Genomic DNA, 21,559 nt, shown 5'->3' on the forward strand with positions numbered 1-21,559 from the left:
GCGGTGTTTATGTTCCCGATTCATTTGCAGACTTCTCATTAAACAACAATAATCAGTCAGTCCTATTGCTTCCTTCTTGCCTGCTACATGGCACCGGCCTTGCATCATTTAATAATAAAAGTGGCCATAGGCATAGATATATGTTTGATGAATATTTAAGCAGCACTTCCTGTAAATCCAAAATAATTGTCCAGGCATCTTTTTAATATGAGTTCCATGCTGACAATTCTAATGCTTGAAGGATGCTTAAAGTAGTGGGAAGGACGTTCCCGCATTCTACCAGTCGCAGCCTCCCCTCACCGTGATCTGGCGTGTTGGTGCCAGGTATGACTCCTGGAGGCCGGGCTGGGGGGCATGTTTGCTCTACAATCCAAATTGAAGTCTTCTTTAATGTCTGAGCTGAGTCAGATGAGCAAATATTGAAGCTCCATGATTTGCGGGCCCTACGTGGAGAAGCAGAGGGCAGATGTGGGACAATGCATGAATTCTTAGCGAACTGCTGTGCTTGGTGAACTGCTAGTGTGTCTGTGATTGAACATGGGTTTTAGATCAGCCATGTGAAAAACAGCTGGCGTTCAACAGCAGAGAGTCATATGCCGCATGCTCTTGGCTGTTTAGCTGTAGCAGGGAAAATACCTTAATTAGAAAACCTCTGTAAAGCATTTCAACAGAAAATTGCACTTCCGGCACTAGGATATGGTCTTGTTGTATCAGTTGGAACACTGGCTAGTATGTTTACCCTGATGTAAGAACAAAGAGCTCAGGTATGTTTGTTAGTGAGTGAGAAATTTCTTTTTTTAACCTTAAACCTATTATTACCACAGATCATAATAATGTATTACAGCAGATTAACAGAACAGTCAGCAATATGATTTACATTTTATACTAAAAGCTCTATGAGGTACCAGGAAGTCCTCTGGAATGCAATGGAGTCTGTTGTGTATGAATATATAGGAGGTTCCATTCTGGGTTGAAAGAACGAGGTTAGTGTTTGGAAGATGCACAGTTTGGTATAGATATGAGGTGGGACTGGACAAGTAATTTATACAAATCTCTGCAAACTGTAACTATTATATATTTGTTTCTTTTTGCTTTCACTACCATTTAAGTTTGTGTTAGAGCATGCAGCAAGGTGTTATGAAGGTGGGAAGGCAGCAAAGTGTAATACAAAACAGCATTTATTTGGTGTTGGTTATAGCAAAAACAGAACAAACTGATCAATGTCTTCATTCAAGTTTTAAGATCATTGATAGAACAAATAAATAAATAAATATTTATAGTATAACCAGCACTCTGATAGCCAGCTCCCTCAACTAACCACATTCATCCTGCTTTTATACCCTTTTATCCAGCTTTTATTTCAATGGCCCCTCCCTCTCAACATAAGGGAAGAAAAGACAATGTTTGACACACATTACCAATGAAACAAATCAATATTTTTTACATAAAAATCACAAAACTTATAAACCCAAAGTGCAAATGAAATACAAATACAAATAATATTCTCATATAAGTACATTGGAAAATACAGTACAAATACAAATGTATTCTCCCAAACTAAGAAAAAAAGATTGAGGAGCATTATGATAGGTGGTACTGCATAAACCCCCTAAGAAATATGGCCTTGCTCCATTACAGAGCTATAACACCACTTCTTCTTGTCAATTTCTAATTCTTCATTCCTTTCCTCCCTATATAACCCAGGTAAAATAAAAGTGACATAATTGTTCATGTGACATGTTAGGATTACATATAAAAAACAAATATCTCTTTCTTTTAGTTTCTAATGGTTGTTTTTAGCAGTTCAAAAACCTGTTTTAATTAATATAATCAGAAAAAAATGGGGGCTAGATGCCTTCCTAAGGCCAGAGGGACGATTACCTCAGGTGACATTTGGCTTCTCTTAGTGAATTTTCTGCCAGAGCGCTGGAATTTCAATTGAGTCCCTGTTGGTCAACAACAAACCACATGTTGGCGCCAGATTGCCCCCTTTGCTCTGCCAATAAAAGAGGTCTGTTGGGTTGTACTGGGCAATATGCTGAAATGTATGTGCCAGCTCTCTCACATAGTGTCCCAGGAGAAGTGAGGGGAGGGCTTCAAACAAGCTTCAACGAAATGGCAGTAACTAACATTTATTTAGAAAAAAAAAAGTGAGACTGAGTGGTTCCTTGTTAACAGTGCAGAAGAGGCAGTTTGTTTGTGAGGGAATGAGTGCGTATCTCATCTCTCCCTCTCTTCCTCTCTCTCTCTCTCGCTCTCTATTTCACTCAAAAATATCTCTTAGATTCGCTCTCATTCACTTTCTCGCCATTACCCTCTGTTACCACTGGGACTGAACACTGCACTGTTTTGTGCCAAGAGGCTGTTTATTAAGCCATTGAGCAGACACATTTACCAGTCTGCATTCTGTGAGTTAGTGTGCTTTACTGCTCTAGCTCTCACTTTTTAATGATGCTTTGTCTCAGAGCCTATTCAATTAGTTTCTTACGCGTTTGCGCTTATTTCACAGGTATTAAAACCTGTATGTATGACTGCTGACCCCTCAGAATGGAATTGTAATGATGCCCATTTCCAGAACAAGGCTAGTACTGCAAGATCAGGCATGGATAGGGGTTCATTCTGTATTTGTTATTATAACCTCATAGCCACAGGTTTAAATACATAAATGGGGGGCAGTACCTTTTTACATTTCTTTAATCCACAAGGCAAGTTGTGTTCTGGGCACATGAACCATACCATCTTGCTGATGAATGATGATGTTTGAATTTTGTTCTCCCAGGGCCAAATATATTAATCAAATCAGCAAGCAAAAAATAATAATCTTGAGTGGTCCGATATTGTAAACAGCTACATTGAGTAGTGGAAACATTCAAACATATTCTTGATCGTGTGGAGGCATGCTTTATTTCTACAAGTTCCAGAAGGAAATGTATGATGAAACTATAACTGAGCATGAGACAGAGTGTGATTATACCTTTGTGTGTCAAGACTTTCCATGTTACTGTTGCAGTTGGAGTTTCTACAATTTCGGCTACCCGTGTCCAAGGGCAGTACATATTGGTTTCAAACTTGTTTGATTTTAGATCTGAAATAATTGGCCCTGACAGATTAGCTAAACAGAAATCATTGTGGTTTAATATTGAGCTGAGAGACTTGTGCAGTAGGGTGATTAGAGATCTCACTCTAACTAACTAGATTGGCGTGCAGCCTGAGAAAGTTTTATAAGGGCCCTTTCACAAAGTTTTTCCTTATTATGACGTATTGGATTATCTCAGGTTACTCTTTCAAGCTCTTGAGCTTCAATACATATATACTGTATATGTTTGTGTTAATAGCTGCCATATGTCACTGGATTGCTCATTTAATACTGAGGAAGACAGATGTGTAAATGTTCATCACACAATTGGGGTATCCTGAGGTATTGTAAGAAGCTTTCCTATAATTTATACACACAGTAAAGAGCAATTAGTGCACTCACATTTTCACATGCTGGGAATTCCCTTGACAGGAAAAACAGCAACAGCCATTTAACTTTGAATATTAAGCTGGCTGGAAAAAGCGAGAGTTCTTACAGATTTTAATACACAGTAATTTATTTTCTGTTATAATGGAGCCCCTTGTATGTAGACAAAGAACAGCCAATTGTCCTCTATACCTCTAGCCAGAAAACACATAATTAAATATGATCAAATATGAGCTGTAGCCAAGGACCTTTACAGTACAGTTAGAACAGTAGCTGTGTAAGCGCTCTCTACTAAAAGAAAACAAAAATGCACAGTGGTCTCTGGCACAGAGGTCTCATACATGTTCAATCATATTCAGCCAAAGAAGAGATGTTTCTTTTAAATATTTACTGTAATATTCACAAGTGAAGAAAATCAAAGCAATATTGGGATTGCTGAATGTGAATTTAAAAAAGGAAAAGGAAATATAATTTACATTCTGAGACCCCTTCTGTTATAACCATGAAGAAAGAAAACTAATATGGGTTTTCACCATCTAGTTAATCGCTCTTATTTTCCATATATTATTTCATTACAAATGGTACATTGAAATCTTGTTCTGTTTCATATTCTACTTTCATTTAGTTTATTTCCCAACATAAAATCAATGTCACCTTATGTATTTTGATTTTAAAAAAATGTAATTCAGTATTCAGAATTGGTCAGGGGTATGAATACTTTTGCAAGGTGCTGTATATATATATATATATATATATATATATATATATATATATATATATATATATATATGGAGAAAGAGAGTGAAAGGTTCAAGAGACCTCCCAGGTCATTTCTGTATGCAGCAGGTTTTACTACCCTTAAAGCTGTGGGCACTGGCACACTGGTATGTTAAAGACAGCTATATAACACAGCTAAGCATGAACCTGGCAATGCTACATCAGTAAACATCTGTTTTTACATCAGAAAGGGCCAGTTTGTAAAACTGCTTGTAATAGGGACATTTTAATGCAGCTGATAAAACATGAAGAAAATCATGTATGAATCCATTTTGTTTTCAAGTTTTTTTTAAAGAAATGTAGTAACATTTCCCTTTTATTATACAAACCTTTCAGATTTTTCAGATTTTAATTGTCACAAACTTAACTGTATGTCATTGCTCACCTTATTAAATGTAACATTCTACAAAGAAAGCACACACTAAAGTTTACATTTTCTGGATGTGATTCCATTACCTTAGACTGTTTCTCTGTTTTACAGGTAAACGATGACCACTTTGCTTCTAGTGTTTGCGTGTTTGCGTGTCATCGCAGCATCAATCTCTGTCGAACTGTCAGGTGAGTAATTACAATGTGTTTTCTTAAAAGGCTTTTGAATCAGGCTTTAATTAGATGTCTGTGTTGTAATGTTTTATGGATTTAGATATTTGTTTTTTTCAAGCTCTATGATTTTTATATTAATTTTATAATATAATTTACATGGTTACACTTATGTACCGTGATTCCTCATTAATTAATATATAAATACCACAGGATAAACACATGAATATGTCATGCACTTCATCTGAGTTCTTATGTTAATCACATATATAACAGGGTTAGGGTTAGGGTAAGTGCGGGTTCATGTGTTCAACATCACAACTCAGATGATGTTCATGATGTACTGATGTTTAAATCCTATGATATTAATATCTTAATTCATGAGGAACCTTTTTGTAAAGTACTACTATTTACATGTATTATGATTATGATTAATGGCTTCCTGTGAAATATGTGAAACAGCCTCTCCAGTCCTGTTTTTTAGCAAGTAAGTTCAGAATAGCTATATGTCAGCTTCCTGACTCCAGTGGTTGTGTCCCATAGACTCTGAGAGTGCACTGAGCGTCAGTGTCCCTGCACAGTCTCCACTACAACCCCTGTTGGGTGGCTCACTGGCCGTGCCCTGCTACTTCCTGGACAGCACCCCCCACGACCCTGGCGCCCCCACAGCTGCCCCCCTGGCCCCCCGCATCAAGTGGAGTCACATCACCAAGGATGGCGAGTCCGTCATCTTGGTGGCTACAGACGGCAAGGTGCGAGTCACCTCCGAGTACATGGACAGGGTCACCATGGTCAACTACCCCCTAGTGCCCACAGATGCCACCATGTTGATCACAGACCTGGCACACAGAGACTCCGGCACCTACCGCTGTGAGGTCATGCACGGCATAGAGGATATCCAGGACACCATTGAGGTCCAGGTACAAGGTATGTAAGAAGAACAATGCAGTGAAGATGCCCAGCTAATCTGGTTGTTTTACTGAAAGCTCACGTTACCCAATTCCTCACCCCTGCACAGGTATTGTGTTCCACTACCGTGCAATCTCAACTCGCTACACCTTGACTTACGAGAAGGCCAAGGCTGCCTGTGTCCAGAACAGTGCCGTCATCGCCACCCCACAGCAGCTGCATGCGGCCTACGATGACGGCTTCCATCAGTGTGATGCTGGCTGGCTGGCTGACCAAACTGTCAGGTCAGCTCAGCCTCGAATCCCTCTCTCTCGATTGTTCTAGAGCAAAACACAGCACAGGTTGCATTGAGATGTGCTTCTCATATTGAAATGTATAGCTTCCATAAAGGAAAGTAGATGCTTTCATTTCTTCATTTTCTTTTCCTACTTCTTGTTTTTAAAGCAACCTTCTGAAAACCAAGAGGAAGCATTTGATACAATTGTTGCATTATGCAATTTGAGGTGTGATTTCTTTTGAGTGCATTCTTTTTGTTCTAACTGTCTTTCCAGAGTGTTCGAATATGTGTCATGAATGATCTAAATACAGACAACCCTGCCAAGTCTGTCTTTTACCCAGCAGCCCTTTCTTTCTTTCATCCTTCTTCCCTCCATGAAAATAAATATCCTTTTTAAGGCAGACAATAAAACTGTTATAAGGGTCAAAGCATGATCAGTAATTGTAGAATTTTAGATTTTACTCTTATGTAAGTTATGAAGTGTTTTATGTATCCAGATAAAAACCAACATTATACTCTGCTGTCCTAATGCTACTGGAGAGTTTGCTGATTCTGTAAGTGTGATCTATCCTGTATCCAAGGTACCCCATTCACAGTCCACGGGAGGGTTGCTATGGTGACAAGGATGAGTTTCCTGGTGTCCGTACCTATGGGGTGCGAGATGTCAATGAGACGTATGATGTGTACTGTTTCGCCCAGAGGATGTCAGGTATAAACAGATTTCACTGTTTGGGGGCTAGACTGACTATACAGTTGCCATAGATTACTGGTTTAACATTAGAGACATTCGCCACACATTGTATGATGCTGTTTTTGTGATTCATGGCTGTCCATTGTTCCTGTGTTTGCAGGCAGGGTTTTCTACTCCACCTCTCTAGACAAATTCTCCTTTGTGGAAGCAGAAGAGCAATGTATGAAACTGGGCGCTCAGCTTGCCACCACTGGGCAGCTGTACTTGGCCTGGCAGAAAGGCATGGATGTGTGCAGTGCTGGCTGGCTTGCAGACAGGAGTGTCCGCTACCCAATCTCCATCGCCAGGCCCAACTGTGGGGGGAACCTTGTGGGAGTGCGCACTGTCTACCTCTACCTGAACCAGACCGGCTACCCCTACCCTGACTCCCGCTATGATGCCATCTGCTTCCAAGGTGAGTACATCAGACTGGATGGTAGAATTATTCTTTACCCAATAAAAATCAGTGCCAACAGAGCAGTGTTTTTAAGAAGTATCAGGAATATTATGCACGCTCTTCTTTCTTCTTTGAAAAAACTGGTGTGAACTGAGTTGGTCCAATATGTATCTGTATGTGATATTAAGCAGTTTTGTATATTAGTTTTAAATGTCTACAATACATCAAGACCTCTCTGCCCTCTTCATTTTTCCTCCCCGAGTCAGTGTTCTCACTTGTGTCTCTCGTGTTTCCAGAGGACATCGAAAGTTCTGCTTTGACAACGGTTGACTACACAGAGTTCGAGACAGCAACTACAGAACTGGGAACCCTGCAGAGTGTGGCAACCTTCACAGAAGGCCCTGAGGTCTTCTTCAGAAACACCACTAAAGAGAGTGAGGTTTTAGGGGAGGTGGTCACACAGGAGCCCATGAACTTCACCGGCACTGACTTCCCCTACAGTATCATTCCCGAATTAATCTACCCTGAGGAGAATGTCACAGACCTGCCCCTGTCTCCTCCCCCTGCAGTCACTGAAGAGGATTTATTCATAAATGCAACTGAAGTAGTTGAAGAGTTCATCCCCATGGGCACTGCCCCACCTGATGCGGGCAAAGAAGTCACAAAGCCAACGGAGCTCTCTCCCACAGGTGAGCCCCCCGCACTGCACCAGAGCACTAGATGGGAAACTTTACCGAGATTGTGGGATCATAACAGTTCTGCATCTTTAGGCAAATCGTGTTTGCTCTATAGAGGGCATTCAAGGTTTTATCTGAATACTTTTGCATTACTTTTTTCAATGTGAGGTGTGTTCATGTGAATGGCAGTGGGAGAAATATAATCACTAGGTGGTGCTATTTAGTTAACAAAAGCTTTCATTATGGAAATCACATACACAAACAAAAATGTTCAGTTCTATTGAATGTGGCAAGGAGGGCTCAATTTTTAGGTGTAAAAGTATTTTTAGTTCCCAATCTATTATATTGTAGCCTGCAGTGGTTGAGAGCTAAGTACACCAATTCATTATTTAAATATGCTGTATATTCACAGTCCCCTGAATTAAGAGGTATGTTAAGACGGACAGTCAGGAATATACAGACTGGTTGATTGACTGATTGCTGTTCCACCAGGCATTGTATTTCACTACCGGGTGGAATCCAGACGATACTCCCTGACCTTCGTAGAGGCTCAGCTGGCCTGTCAGAGCATTGGTGCCATCATTGCCACCCCACAGCAGCTCCAAGCAGCCTTCGAGAGAGGGTACCACCAGTGCGATGCAGGCTGGCTTCTGGACCAGTCTGTTAGGTAATGACTCTGCTAACCTCCCAGCAGGCACCCCAATTTGTGTTAAAAACCCTGAGATTCAACCCTTCGTCAGGACTGGCCAATTGAGAGACAGTAGCAAAAGAGATTTATACACTCAGGGCTGCGAGGAGTGTGTAACAGGCACACATACACAATAATGCCTTTCTCTTAAATCTGATGCCAGGAAGGTTGCAAGTGTTTTGCCAGAAAAACGTCTGTTTGTTTTAAATTTCATATCTTTGTTTTATTTTTATAAAAAGGTATCCAATTGTTACTCCACGAGACCAATGCCTTGGGGATATGAACGGGCTCCCTGGTGTGAGAAACTATGGCGTGCGGCCGGCCACTGAGCTGTATGATGTGTACTGTCATGTTGATGGACTGATGGGTAAGAGATCTTTAATCACTCTGTGCACTTGCAAAAATGATTGTGTATGAGCTTTCTGCTTTTACCGACATTCAAGGGGGCTTAGAGTAAAAGCAATAAGGTGTAAACGTCCTCTGTCAAGCATTTGTAGACCAAAGCATTCTGGTTTCTATAGTTTTCTTGCTGAATATATCGACTGCGGTATAATGCTGTGTTATCCGATGATGTGTAGAAACAAGGTAGTGTCAAGGAACATTTGCAAACAGTAGACCTACAATCACACCCATGTTGTTCTCTGTGTTGCAGGTGAAGTGTTCCATGTTAGTTCACCAGAGAAGTTCACCTATGATGAAGCCATGTCCTACTGCCGTGAGCAGAACGCCACCCTGGCCTCCACTGGGGATCTGTATGCTGCATGGGGACAGGGCCTGGACAAATGCCGGGCTGGCTGGCTGGCTGACCGCAGTGTCCGTTACCCAATCACCGACCCCAGGCCGCAGTGTGGTGGTGGGAAAGCCGGGGTTCACACTGTTTATCTCTTCCCCAACCAAACTGGCTACCCTGATTTGTCCTCCAAATACGACGCCTACTGCTACCGGGGTGAGCATCATTTTCTCTTTGCACCATCATTCTAGAGAAAGAGTAAACAACTATGATCCTGGATGGATGCAAACCTAGCAGGTTTCAGTGTGCACTTTAAATCTCAAGAGCTGGGAACTGAGTATCAAATGGGTTGACCCAAGCCATTGGAAAGTTAAATTAGGCAGTATAGTGTCAGTTCAGTTAATTTAATCATTACAGTTTTCTCTTGACAAAATTTGTTTCTATCAATCTCTGAATAGATATAATTGTTTGAACAAAGTGTTTAATCAACAATATTTATTTATCAATACTTTTGAATACTTTTGAAAAAAATGTATATACTCTTCATGCAGGGGAAAGGAAGATAATAATATTTATTTCTGTCTTCTAGCTGATCTTAATGCAACTGGACTGAACTTCACAGAGATTGAACCATGGATTAATGATACAGAGAGGCCTGGTAACAAATAGCTTTAATCTCATTTTCACCTCTATTGTTTAACATATTTTAATTGTTCAGATTTTCCATTAATTTAAAAGTAACACTTTTATGAAAGCTGTGCATTTGATCACTGTGTTTTTCTATTTTGTAAACTGAACTATGCATTATTGAATGCATTGTAAAGTGTATCCAGTCTGTTTCAAAAAAAGCACTTGAGATATGTAAATTGAAATTCAATCCACTGCTATAAGGTTTTTATTGTCTTGTAGTAACAGCATCCCCACCTAAACCCTTTATAACAAATACCCATTATTATGTAAAAGTTATATTGGATTAATTTATAATTACACTATCCCATATTGCTTGTCCATAATCAAAACTTTGTCTTTCCATGGTTTAGGAGTGAAGGGTGAAGCCATCTAAGACATCCGTTGCTATTCTATTCATATTCTGTTCATTTCTTCAATATAAACCATGGATTTAATTTAATTTTTGCTTCTTTCTCCCTCTCTCTGTCTCTTATTACATTACAGTAATCTCCTCCATTGCTCCTCCCATCTCTGTGGAAGTAAGTAGCTCTGGTTCTGCCGGGTTGCCTTCTGGATTCTCAGGTATTGGCTCAGCAAGTACTGAGATTCCCAGTGGGAGTGAGATGCTCAGTGGGTGTGCTGAGGTGTCAAGTGGGAGTGCTGAGATGTCCACTGGGTGTCCTGAGTTGCCTAGTGGAATTCCTAGTGGAAGTGCAAGTGGGGAGAGTGGAGCATCAGCATCTGGGATCAGCGGGGATATCACAAATACCCCAGTGACCTATTTACCAAGTGGAATAGGACCATCTGGTGAGGGATCTGTGTCTAGTGGCACCTCTGGAGAAGAATTTGTAGAAGGACCTTCTGGAATTTTAATCATTTCAGGAAGTGGGTCTGGAGACTTTAGTGCAGGGTCTACTAGTGCCTTTAGTGGGGACTTTTCTGGACACATATCTGGATTTCCTGATAGCAGTGGACTCTTTGTGGAATGCGGCTCTGCATCTGACGTGATGTTTAGTGGTTCTGGAATTTCGGGAAGTGGGGACCTTTCAGGAGAGTCTGGGTTTGCAAGCACAAGTGGGGACCTTTCTGGATTCAGTGGGCAGCCATCAGGAATTGGCTTAACTTCAGCGGATTTCAGTGGCTTATCAGGAGACTTTGATAGCAGTGCTGATTTCTCAGCAATTATCCTGGTACCAGAAGAAGATATAGAACTACCTCCCACAACGAGGCCTGTTATGGAGCACACAGGTGAACGGTTTGAGTTCAGTGGTTCAGGAGATCTATTCGGATTACCCTCTGGGATAAGTGGCTTTGACAGTGGATCTGGTCCCAGTGGGTCAGCATCTGGAATCCCTGACATCAGTGGATCTGGATTCCTGGGAGTGACCTTTGTGGACCCTGGTTACACAGAGGGTACACCGAAACCTATGACTGAGGAAGAAGTAGTAGAAGGATCCGCAGAAATCCTTGAATTTGCATCTGGCGCAAGTGGATATCCCTCTGGTGCATCTGGTCTAGGTATCAGCAGCGCATCTGGGTTAATTTCTGGAGACTCCTCAGGAGAATCTGCCAGTGGGGCCTTCCCTTTCCTTAACAATGACGAGTTAGTAGAAGTTTCCATCCAGCCAACACTGAGCATGGAGCTTAGCGGAGAGGGGTCACTTACATCAGCGATGTGGGAGCACTCTGGTGCAGTGGACATCAGTGGAGATCTATCAGGAATACCTTCAGGTGATTTACCCACAGTTGTCCTGTCCTCTGGCTCTGCAGATCATGAACTTACAAGTAGCGCAGTAGGGCCACTGGAGGCTCTCTCTGAAACAGAACACGCCTCTCAAAACATATTCATCACTCCTCCTGTGCCAGTTGCAGTGACCACTGCACCTGCAATTGCCCTGCATACACCATCAGTCATGGAAGAGCCTGTTCTAGTACATGGTATGCCATCCGCTTTATTTTTAAGTTTAATTTCTGAATATTGCATCCAATGTAGAAAATGGCATAATTTAATATAGAGAGTATAACATTGCATTTCTGTGTGTGTATCTGTTGTGTGTTTATAACAATTCAAGAGTTTCAGGTTCTATGTGTCCAGCCTTCTTCAGAGCCACTTAAATTCATTAATATTTTCTGTTTGTAAAATGTACCAGGACATGTCATTTGAACGACACAACAATTTAACTTTGCTCAGCATAAAATATTAAACACACATGCATAAATACATATTTCCACAAGCAGTCTTCTGCTGTTGGAAGTGAGTTCCAGTGATGTAGTTATTGACTGGAAGTAAATGTTATTAGCTCATGTCATTAGTTAGATAGTGCTATAACCGAGAGCGGCCTCCAAGCCAGAGTGAAGAAGGGAGTCTTTGAGTTGAACACTGGTTAAAGAACATGGATGCTGTGAGGAAAGGGCTGTGCAACCTGTGATACCACTAAACTGTCTAGACTGACCCTGCATTTTTTTCTCAGCTGACCCATGTGAACCCAACCCGTGTGGTGAGGGATCGTGCTCTGTGCGTGATGGCATTGGATTCTGTCACTGCCCACCTGGCCTGAGCGGAGACAGCTGCCAGATGGGTGAGTTGTAGCACTGGGTTCTTATTGTTTGGAATAAGGCTTTTACTTTGGAGCGATGAAGACTGTAATTAAAACTTCCCCCCACACACACCAGAATTTGTATATATATACACAAGATGGCCAAATTAGTTAAATTATATCTGAAATATATGCATCACAGAAAGATGAGCTTTTGTTTTTGGTTTGCTGTTTTTGGTCTATGCATTTGGAGGTAGCATGGCATATGACTGACATTGCATTGTGTAAGGCTTTCTGTCATTTGCATGTTATGTAGTTTTGATATTCCTATGATTGATGAACTCTCTGATTCTGTTTGTTTGTTGCGTAGCAGTCTTTAGTTTTGATCTGAGTGTGTGAAGCTATTCATTTTATTAGAGAGGTACCATAAGCAATTACCTCTTGAAGAAGTATATATATATATATATATATATATATATATATACACTCACCTAAAGGATTATTAGGAACACCTGTTCAATTTCTCATTAATGCAATTATCTAACCAACCAATCACATGGCAGTTGCTTCAATGCATTTAGGGGCGTGGTCCTGGTCAAGACAATCTCCTGAACTCCAAACTGAATGTCTGAATGGGAAAGAAAGGTGATTTAAGCAATTTTGAGCGTGGCATGGATTTTGGTGCCAGAAGGGCCAGTCTGAGTATTTCACAATCTGCTCAGTTACTGGGATTTTCTCGCACAACCATTTCTAGGGTTTACAAAGAATGGTGTGAAAAGGGAAAAACATCTAGTATGCGGCAGTCCTGTGGGCGAAAATGCCTTGTTGATGCTAGAGGTCAGAGGAGAATGGGCCGACTGATTCAAGCTGATAGAAGAGCAACTTTGACTGAAATAACCACTCGTTACAACCGAGGTATGCAGCAAAGCATTTGTGAAGCCACAACACGTACAACCTTGAGGCGGATGGGCTACAACAGTAGAAGACCCCACCGGGTACCACTCATCTCCACTACAAATAGGAAAAAGAGGCTACAATTTGCACAAGCTCACCAAAATTGGACAGTTGAAGACTGGAAAAATGTTGCCTGGTCTGATGAGTCTCGATTTCTGTTGAGACATTCAGATGGTAGAGTCAGAATTTGGCGTAAACAGAATGAGAACATGGATCCATCATGCCTTGTTACCACTGTGCAGGCTGCTGGTGGTGGTGTAATGGTGTGGGGGATGTTTTCTTGGCACACTTTAGGCCCCTTAGTGCCAATTGGGCATCGTTTAAATGCCACGGCCTACTTGAGCATTGTTTCTGACCATGTCCATCCCTTTATGACCACCATGTACCTATCCTCTGATGGTTACTTCCAGCAGGATAATGCACCATGTCACAAAGGTCGAATCATTTCAAATTGGTTTCTTGAACATGACAATGAGTTCACTGTACTAAACTGGCCCCCACAGTCACCAGATCTCAACCCAATAGAGCATCTTTGGGATGTGGTGGAACGGGAGCTTCGTGCCCTGGATGTGCATCCCACAAATCTCCATCAACTGCAAGATGCTATCCTATCAATATGGGCCAACATTTCTAAAGAATGCTTTCAGCACCTTGTTGAATCAATGCCACGTAGAATTAAGGCAGTTCTGAAGGCGACAGGGGGTCAAACACAGTATTAGTATGGTGTTCCTAATAATCCTTTAGGTGAGTGTATATATATATATATATATATACTTATTTAATTCCTTTTCCTTACATCATAGGGTAAGATCTGTTATGGAGGCTCGAAAAACTTAAAAATAACTAGTTTTTTTTTCAAACTGTAAACTTTTAAATACTTTGATGTAATGTCTGGGGCATTTACAGCATGCAGGTAGGTTAGGGATGGCCATGCAACATCTTCATGACCTTGATATGTTTGAAACTGTGGACATAATGAGAATTTACTCATGTTGTTTTCCTCTTCTTTGTGTTATTGTTTGTTGTCATGTGTGTTGTCCTTTGTTTGTTTTATGGTCACTGCCTGTGTTGTTTGTGCATAGCAGGTTGTGTGGCATGTCCGCCACGATCTTTTTCTTTAGAATTGGATCTTTCTTTGTTGTGTTCTTTGTCATTGTCTCCGACAGTTTTGTGGAAACAGCCACCACAGCCTTTGCTTTCATCAAGCCTAACTCCCTGCCTCACTCTCTCTCCTAAAGCATGCATAATAAGAACTGCGCTCATCCTATCATCCATGTTTCTCACCTTCTATTTTGAATGTGTATCCTTCGCTGCTGCCTAATAAGTTGTTGATCCAACTTTTATCACCAAAGGTGATTTTTTTGAAGTAGGGTAGAGGACTACATTGACTAAAAGTCTATTACATATTGTAAATTGTATGGGTGAAAGAACTCTCACACATACAATCTGCATTATAATTCAGATTGATTACTGCATATCCAAGGTTTCATCATATGATACCTTCAGATCTACACCGTTTCTCAACATGATTTGACTTCTAAGTATGGCCCAATAAACCCATCAACAGCATAAAGATGTGGGTGGCATCTCATTCTTCAACACAATATGCAGTATATTGTTCTGACCTAGGTTAGAATTAATTGTAGATGCATTGAATATAGGTGGATAACAACTGTTGCAGCAGCTGTGGCAGCACATTTGCAATAAAAGGCCCGTCCTCCCTACAGCCCCCTCCTGGCCTCTGCACCAGCATCTGCTCTGGGTCCTGTCCACGGCAGGAATCCTAACAGCGGACCCTTCATTTTTTGCAGACATTGATGAGTGCCACTCGAATCCCTGCGCCAATGGAGCTACCTGCGTCGATGGTATCGACTCTTACAAATGCTTATGCCTTCCCAGCTATGGAGGGGACCTCTGTCAGATGGGTACGACAGGAGCTTGAGCTAATGTTACTAACTGCCTCTCAAAAAACAAGCACCCCTCCCAGTAAACAAACAAATTAGATGCTCATATCGCTTCTTCGGTTGCTGGTCTGGAAGTTGTTTGCAGTTTCCAGTTTGAGCGTTGGTTTTTCCTGTTGATGTTTTTTTACTCTCTTACAAAGCTTACTCTGTCTGTGGCTGTTTTTTTTTATTTTATAAGGTTTGCTGTTTTAGCCCCAGGTGTCCTGTTGGTTATTTAAGGTCCTCATTGTGTTAAGCAGTTTTGTGTTTGGGTGTGATGAAGGAATAAATTATACCCATAAATGTGTAAAAAAAAAAAAAAAAGGCGTAACTCTAGTGTCCCGTAATTACCTTTGAAATTAGTTATTCTTGTCCTCCATTAACAGCTGTTTATAGGTTTGCGGTCAGTTGAGTGAGGTAAACACTTAGTGTGCACCAGTCTGTTTGCACTGCTTGTTTGCTGGCACCAATCATTTTCACAAAGGTTGAGAATGGTGAAAAGGTCCTTTATGAAGTGGAGATGGAAATGTATCTTGACGTCGGGGGTGTGGTGAATTTAAGGCTTATCATGTAGATAAAGCACTCTATCTGAAGAACATTTACTAATTCTTCACCTGATGTTATACACTGTTCATGGGTGCTTGGTGAACTGCAGTATAACATTGCTATTAACCAGTCAGTGGATAGAGTGCTTTTGTCTAAAAAGTCTTAACTTCCTGCAAATTGGGGAACAGAAGGTATTCACCCAGCCTGGCTATCTGGCTGTGCCTTTGATTTAAACTAACTTTGTAGGCAGCAAGTAGGTGACTGTCATTTTCTGAGATTTATCAAGACGTAAGCCTTATTGATATTCTTACACTTCTGTAGGGTTCAGTAGTCATACAGGTCTGATATTGTTGTGTTTGGTTTCTTGTTTGGTATCTCGTTTTTTACACTGCACTGTGGAATGCCTTGGAATAATAACATTGACATGTTTGCCTGGGGAATCTGTCCCGGCTTAGGAAAACATAAATAAATGAATAAAAAAAGGTTATAAAGTTATTAAAAAATAAGCAGGGAAGTGAAATGAGAGTCAACATTAGGTCAAACGAACACTTCACATCAATTCAAGTCATGAGGTCAAGGGTTACTTTCAGTGTGCATTATTGTTTTAATCACAAAACCTGTTTTCCCCAAGTTTATCTGAGCACCTCACCCCCACCCCCCACCTCCGAGCCTAAGACCCCCTGATGCTAGCTGGGGTTTCGCTCTGACGCTCCCCTCCCTGCTGTTGTCGCAGACGTGCAGAGCTGTGAGGAAGGCTGGCAGAAGTTCCAGGGCAGCTGTTATAGACATTTCCCCGAGCGAGAGACCTGGGTGGACGCTGAGCGGCACTGCCGAGAGCTGGATTCCCACCTGGTCAGCATCATCACCCCTGAGGAGCAAGAGTTCATCAACTGTGAGTATGACAAAGTAGAGACTGGATACCCGTAGGTAATCGAAAAAACTGCAGATGGGATGGACAACATGGAGCAAACTCACTTGTCTCTCTCCCTCTGTCCTTCATGATGGGCAGCTAGCTTTGTTTCTCATCTAGAAGAGCTTTACCCTACTAAGGTAATTTACCTGAATATGAACAATGGAGCAAAGTGTATTTAGCAAGCAGAGAAAAGTCTGCTCTCAGGCATTTCAGAGGCAGTGACTGTCCTCCCCTGCCCACAGACAATGCACAGAACTACCAGTGGATCGGACTGAACGACAGGACATTGGAGAATGATTTCCGCTGGTCTGATGGATCCTTCTTGGTAAGTTCTTGCCAGTGGCTCTCGGCTGCACCCTCTCCTGCTGAGTGATTGATAGTAGCCTAATAATCTTATTAAACAGTCCATGCCTATCCCAGCTGAGCAGAAAGCCCTTTATACTAGCAGGGCTTCTTCCATGAGGTAGTCCAGACACTTCCATTAGACAGCCTTTCACTCCTTTCAGAGCAAAGAAAAGAGACATACAGATTCAAATTTTAATTGAAACCTGTGTCTGAATAGATTCTTCCAAGTCGGCCTTTAATTCTCTTAAATTGAATGTGTGTCCAGTCTCCCGAGCTTGACTGCTGCCACCAACAGGTGGAAACTGTGACTGTGCTGGTGATGATACCCAGGGAGAGGCCTAGAAATCTGAATAGGAACAGATAACTCTTAAATCAATATTTCATTCACTCACACTCACTCACATTCACATGAATTATACCCTGTTTATGAACTCAATTGTCTCGTTTAGTTTACATTTGTAAGACCTATTTTGATGATCCATACCAGTAATTATTAGAAAGGAACACATTTTTAAATAGTTTTAAATTAAAATTCCACAGTGCAGGATCTTTACCTAATCTAAAAAACAATTACATGGAAAACCCTCAACCCTAAATTAGAGAGTTCTGTATTCAATTTGCTAGCTTTCAGATGACTTGTAGTAATGCATAGCTTTATTTCATGTATGATTTATATAATGTATAATTCAACACAGTGGCTGTAAATAAAAACCTCCTTTGCCTGTTTGTTAACATGTAAAGTCATCAAAACAATTGTAAAGCTTGTCTGAATTTCTCCACAACAGCAATATGAGAACTGGAGACCAAACCAGCCAGATAACTATTTCAACACAGCGGAGGACTGTGTGGTGATGATCTGGCACGAGAATGGCCAGTGGAATGACGTGCCCTGTAACTATCACCTACCCTTCACCTGCAAGAAAGGAACAAGTAAGGAAAGAGCTGCAGTGGCGAAGCAAGGCCTCGGCACACCCATATAGAATGTCAATTGTATCTCGTTTCCACAATGGCATGGTGTTGTCACTGTTGTGAAAGTTGTAGAGTTGTTTCCACAATGTTTGTTCTAATCCATACCGTGCCCTGCCATGTCAGTACCATGCCATGCCAGCATCCTTTCATGTATGATTCTGCTGTTGTGTGCGAGACAATGCAACGGCAGAAGAACGAAGAGTAAATAAAAGTGTTGGTTAAGCAAGCTGCATGGGAGGATTACAAAATTAAAATGCTGATAACAACATGGGGTGAACATGAAGGTATATACACTCACCTAAAGGATTATTAGGAACACCTGTTCAATTTCTCATTAATGCAATTATCTAACCAACCAATCACATGGCAGTTGCTTCAATGCATTTAGGGGTGTGGTCCTGGTCAAGACAATCTCCTGAACTCCAAACTGAATGTCTGAATGGGAAAGAAAGGTGATTTAAGCAATTTTGAGCGTGGCATGGTTGTTGGTGCCAGACGGGCCGCTCTGAGTATTTCACAATCTGCTCAGTTACTGGGATTTTCATACACAACCATTTCTAGGGTTTACAAAGAATGGTGTGAAAAGGGAAAAACATCCAGTATGCGGCAGTCCTGTGGACGAAAAATGCCTTATTGATGCTAGAGGTCAGAGGAGAATGGGCCGACTGATTCAAGCTGATAGAAGAGCAACTTTGACTGAAATAACCACTCGTTACAACCGAGGTATGCAGCAAAGCATTTGTGAAGCCACAACACGTACAACCTTGAGGCGGATGGGCTACAACAGCAGAAGACCCCACCGGGTACCACTCATCTCCACTACAAATAGGAAAAAGAGGCTACAATTTGCACAAGCTCACCAAAATTGGACAGTTGAAGACTGGAAAAATGTTGCCTGGTCCGATGAGTCTCGATTTCTGTTGAGACATTCAGATGGTAGAGTCAGACTTTGGCGTAAACAGAATGAGAACATGGATCCATCATGCCTTGTTACCACTGTGCAGGCTGGTGGTGGTGGTGTAATGGTGTGGGGGATGTTTTCTTGGCACACTTTAGGCCCCTTAGTGCCAATCATCGTTTAAATGCCACGGCCTACCTGAGCATTGTTTCTGACCATGTCCACCATGTACCCATCCTCTGATGGCTACTTCCAGCAGGATAATGCACCATGTCACAAAGGTCGAATCATTTCAAATTTGTTTCTTGAACATGACAATGAGTTCACTGTACTAAACTGGCCCCCACAGTCACCAGATCTCAACCCAATAGAGCATCTTTGGGATGTGGTGGAACGGGAGCTTCGTGCCCTGGATGTGCATCCCAAAAATCTCCATCAACTGCAAGATGCTATCCTATCAATATGGGCCAACATTTCTAAAGAATGCTTTCAGCACCTTGTTGAATCAATGCCACGTAGAATAAGGCAGTTCTGAAAGCGAAAGGGGGTCAAACACAGTATTAGTATGGTGTTCCTAATAATCCTTTAGGTGAGTGTATATTATCTAATATCCCAAATTTTAAGAAGCAAAGGAAACATTGTGCAGTGTTGTGACAAAATAAAAAATTGAAAGTTGACTATCGTAAATATAAGGATCTAACCCAAAGGTATAATAAAGTTGAACACCATCGCTAAAATATACATTGCATTTAAAAACTCTCCCTTAACACTTCTGCGTTTACAGTTATTACTATGGCTACCATTCTAGGTATTATGTCATTACATGGAATGGCACTTTTTCGAGGGGACAGTCTGGCATGCTTTCATTACTCTGCCATTTGAGTACCGTGCTGACACAGTATGGAAATACAATTTGTGCAATAAAGGTTTTAGTGCCATCTGAGTTTTGCTGTTTTTTTTTTTTAAAGAGTCATTCCTACACCACAACAAAAACAGTCAACAGGAGTAAAAACCTTTCATAAATGTAATACAATTAATTTAATTTAATAACATTTAATTTACTGAATTAATTTATCTGCACAGAATTCCTTGGTCATAAAGATATTAGGGACCAAACAAGCAAGGGGGGGGAAGGACTATCTCTTTCCTGTTAGCACATTCTTTGCATTTCAATGTGAGTTGAATTGAATACTTTTACTTAAAGCTGTTAATTTTATTCCCTTACCTCCAGTCTCGTGTGGATCCCCTCCAGAGGTAGAGAATGCCCAGATGTTTGGGAAGAGGAGAGACCGCTATGAAGTGAACTCCATAATCCGGTATCATTGTAACTCTGGCTTCACACAGCGCCACCTGCCTGTTATCCGATGCATGGCAGATGGCCAGTGGGAGCAACCACGCGTGGAGTGTATAGACTGTGAGTAACATTGACACATTGCACAATACTGATGGTACTATCTGGGTGTTTTACAATGTGCAATCTTTAATTTATGTGATAGCAAATGCACTCGTGACTTTTGAGTTTTTCAAAGGATGTACAGTACTGTGCAGACATTTTAGGCAGGTGTGAAAAAATGCTGTAAAGTAAGAATGCTTTCAAAAATAGACATGTTAATAGATTATATTTATCAATCAAATAATGCAAAGTTTAGTTCATGCATTTGGTGTGACCACCTTTTGCCTTCAAAACAGCATCAATTCTTCTAGGTACACTTGCACAAAGTCAGGGATTTTGTAGGCATATAGTCAGGTGTATGATTAAACAATTATACCAAACAGGTGCCAGTGATCATCAATTCAATATGTAGATTGAAACACAATAATTAACTGAAACAGAAACAGCTGTGTAGGAGGAATAAGACTGCGTGAGGAACAGCCAAACTCAGCTAACAAGGGGAGGTTGCTGAAGACAGTTTACTGTCAAAAGTCATACACCATGGCAAGACTGAGCACAGCAACAAGACACGAGGTAGTTATACTCCATCAGCAAGGTCTCTCCCAGGCAGACATTTCAAGGCAGACAGGGGTTTCCAGATTTGCTGTCCAAGCTCTTTTGAAGAAGCACAAAGAAACGGGCAACGTTGAGGACTGCAGACGCAGTGGTCGGCCAAGGAAACTTACTGCAGCAGATGAAAGACACATCATGCTTACTTCCCTTCGCAATCAGAAGATGTCAAGCAGTGCCATCAGCTCAGAACTGGCAGAAAACAGTGGGACCCTGGTACACCCATCTACTGTCCAGAGAAGTCTGGTCAGCAGTGGCCTTCGAAGACTTGCAGCTATAAAGCCATACCTCCGACGTGGAAACAAGGCCAAGCGACTCAACTATGCACAAAAACACAGGAACTGGGCTGCAGGAAAATGGCAGCAGGTGCTCTGGACTGATTAGTCAAAATCTGAAATATTTGGCTGTAGCAGAAAGCAGTTTGTTGACCGAAGGGCTGGAGAGCGGTACACGAATGAGTGTCTGCAGGCAACAGTGAACCATGGTGGAGGTTCCTTGAAAGTTTGGGGCTGCATTTCTGCAAATGGAGTTGGGGATTTGGTCAGAATGAATGGTTTCAGAAGCAACTGAGGCTGCCTAAATCCACAGAAGAACT

At 41.4% G+C, this 21,559-nt stretch overlaps 1 protein-coding gene across 3 annotated transcripts in view; it reads left to right on the forward strand.

Moving 5' to 3' along the window:
• Window positions 1-21,559, forward strand: part of LOC136748108 (aggrecan core protein) — a 30,482-nt gene that overhangs the window by 5,029 nt on the left and 3,894 nt on the right. For 2 of the 3 annotated variants that reach the window (XM_066701587.1, XM_066701588.1), the window contains exons 2-18: window positions 4,722-4,798; window positions 5,324-5,707; window positions 5,799-5,973; window positions 6,548-6,675; window positions 6,818-7,111; window positions 7,390-7,782; window positions 8,263-8,437; window positions 8,698-8,825; window positions 9,111-9,404; window positions 9,778-9,846; window positions 10,362-11,795; window positions 12,329-12,436; window positions 15,160-15,273; window positions 16,571-16,729; window positions 16,993-17,075; window positions 17,881-18,025; window positions 20,194-20,376. In XM_066701587.1, the coding sequence (XP_066557684.1) occupies window positions 4,729-4,798; window positions 5,324-5,707; window positions 5,799-5,973; window positions 6,548-6,675; window positions 6,818-7,111; window positions 7,390-7,782; window positions 8,263-8,437; window positions 8,698-8,825; window positions 9,111-9,404; window positions 9,778-9,846; window positions 10,362-11,795; window positions 12,329-12,436; window positions 15,160-15,273; window positions 16,571-16,729; window positions 16,993-17,075; window positions 17,881-18,025; window positions 20,194-20,376 (4,336 nt within the window). In that variant the 5' untranslated portion in view covers window positions 4,722-4,728. The remainder of the gene's footprint in view (window positions 1-4,721; window positions 4,799-5,323; window positions 5,708-5,798; window positions 5,974-6,547; window positions 6,676-6,817; window positions 7,112-7,389; window positions 7,783-8,262; window positions 8,438-8,697; window positions 8,826-9,110; window positions 9,405-9,777; window positions 9,847-10,361; window positions 11,796-12,328; window positions 12,437-15,159; window positions 15,274-16,570; window positions 16,730-16,992; window positions 17,076-17,880; window positions 18,026-20,193; window positions 20,377-21,559) is intronic. The other variant, XM_066701589.1, reaches the window with a different exon arrangement.

Source organism: Amia ocellicauda, chromosome 4 (genome assembly GCF_036373705.1).
Source record: "Amia ocellicauda isolate fAmiCal2 chromosome 4, fAmiCal2.hap1, whole genome shotgun sequence".
Lineage (NCBI taxonomy): Eukaryota > Metazoa > Chordata > Actinopteri > Amiiformes > Amiidae > Amia > Amia ocellicauda.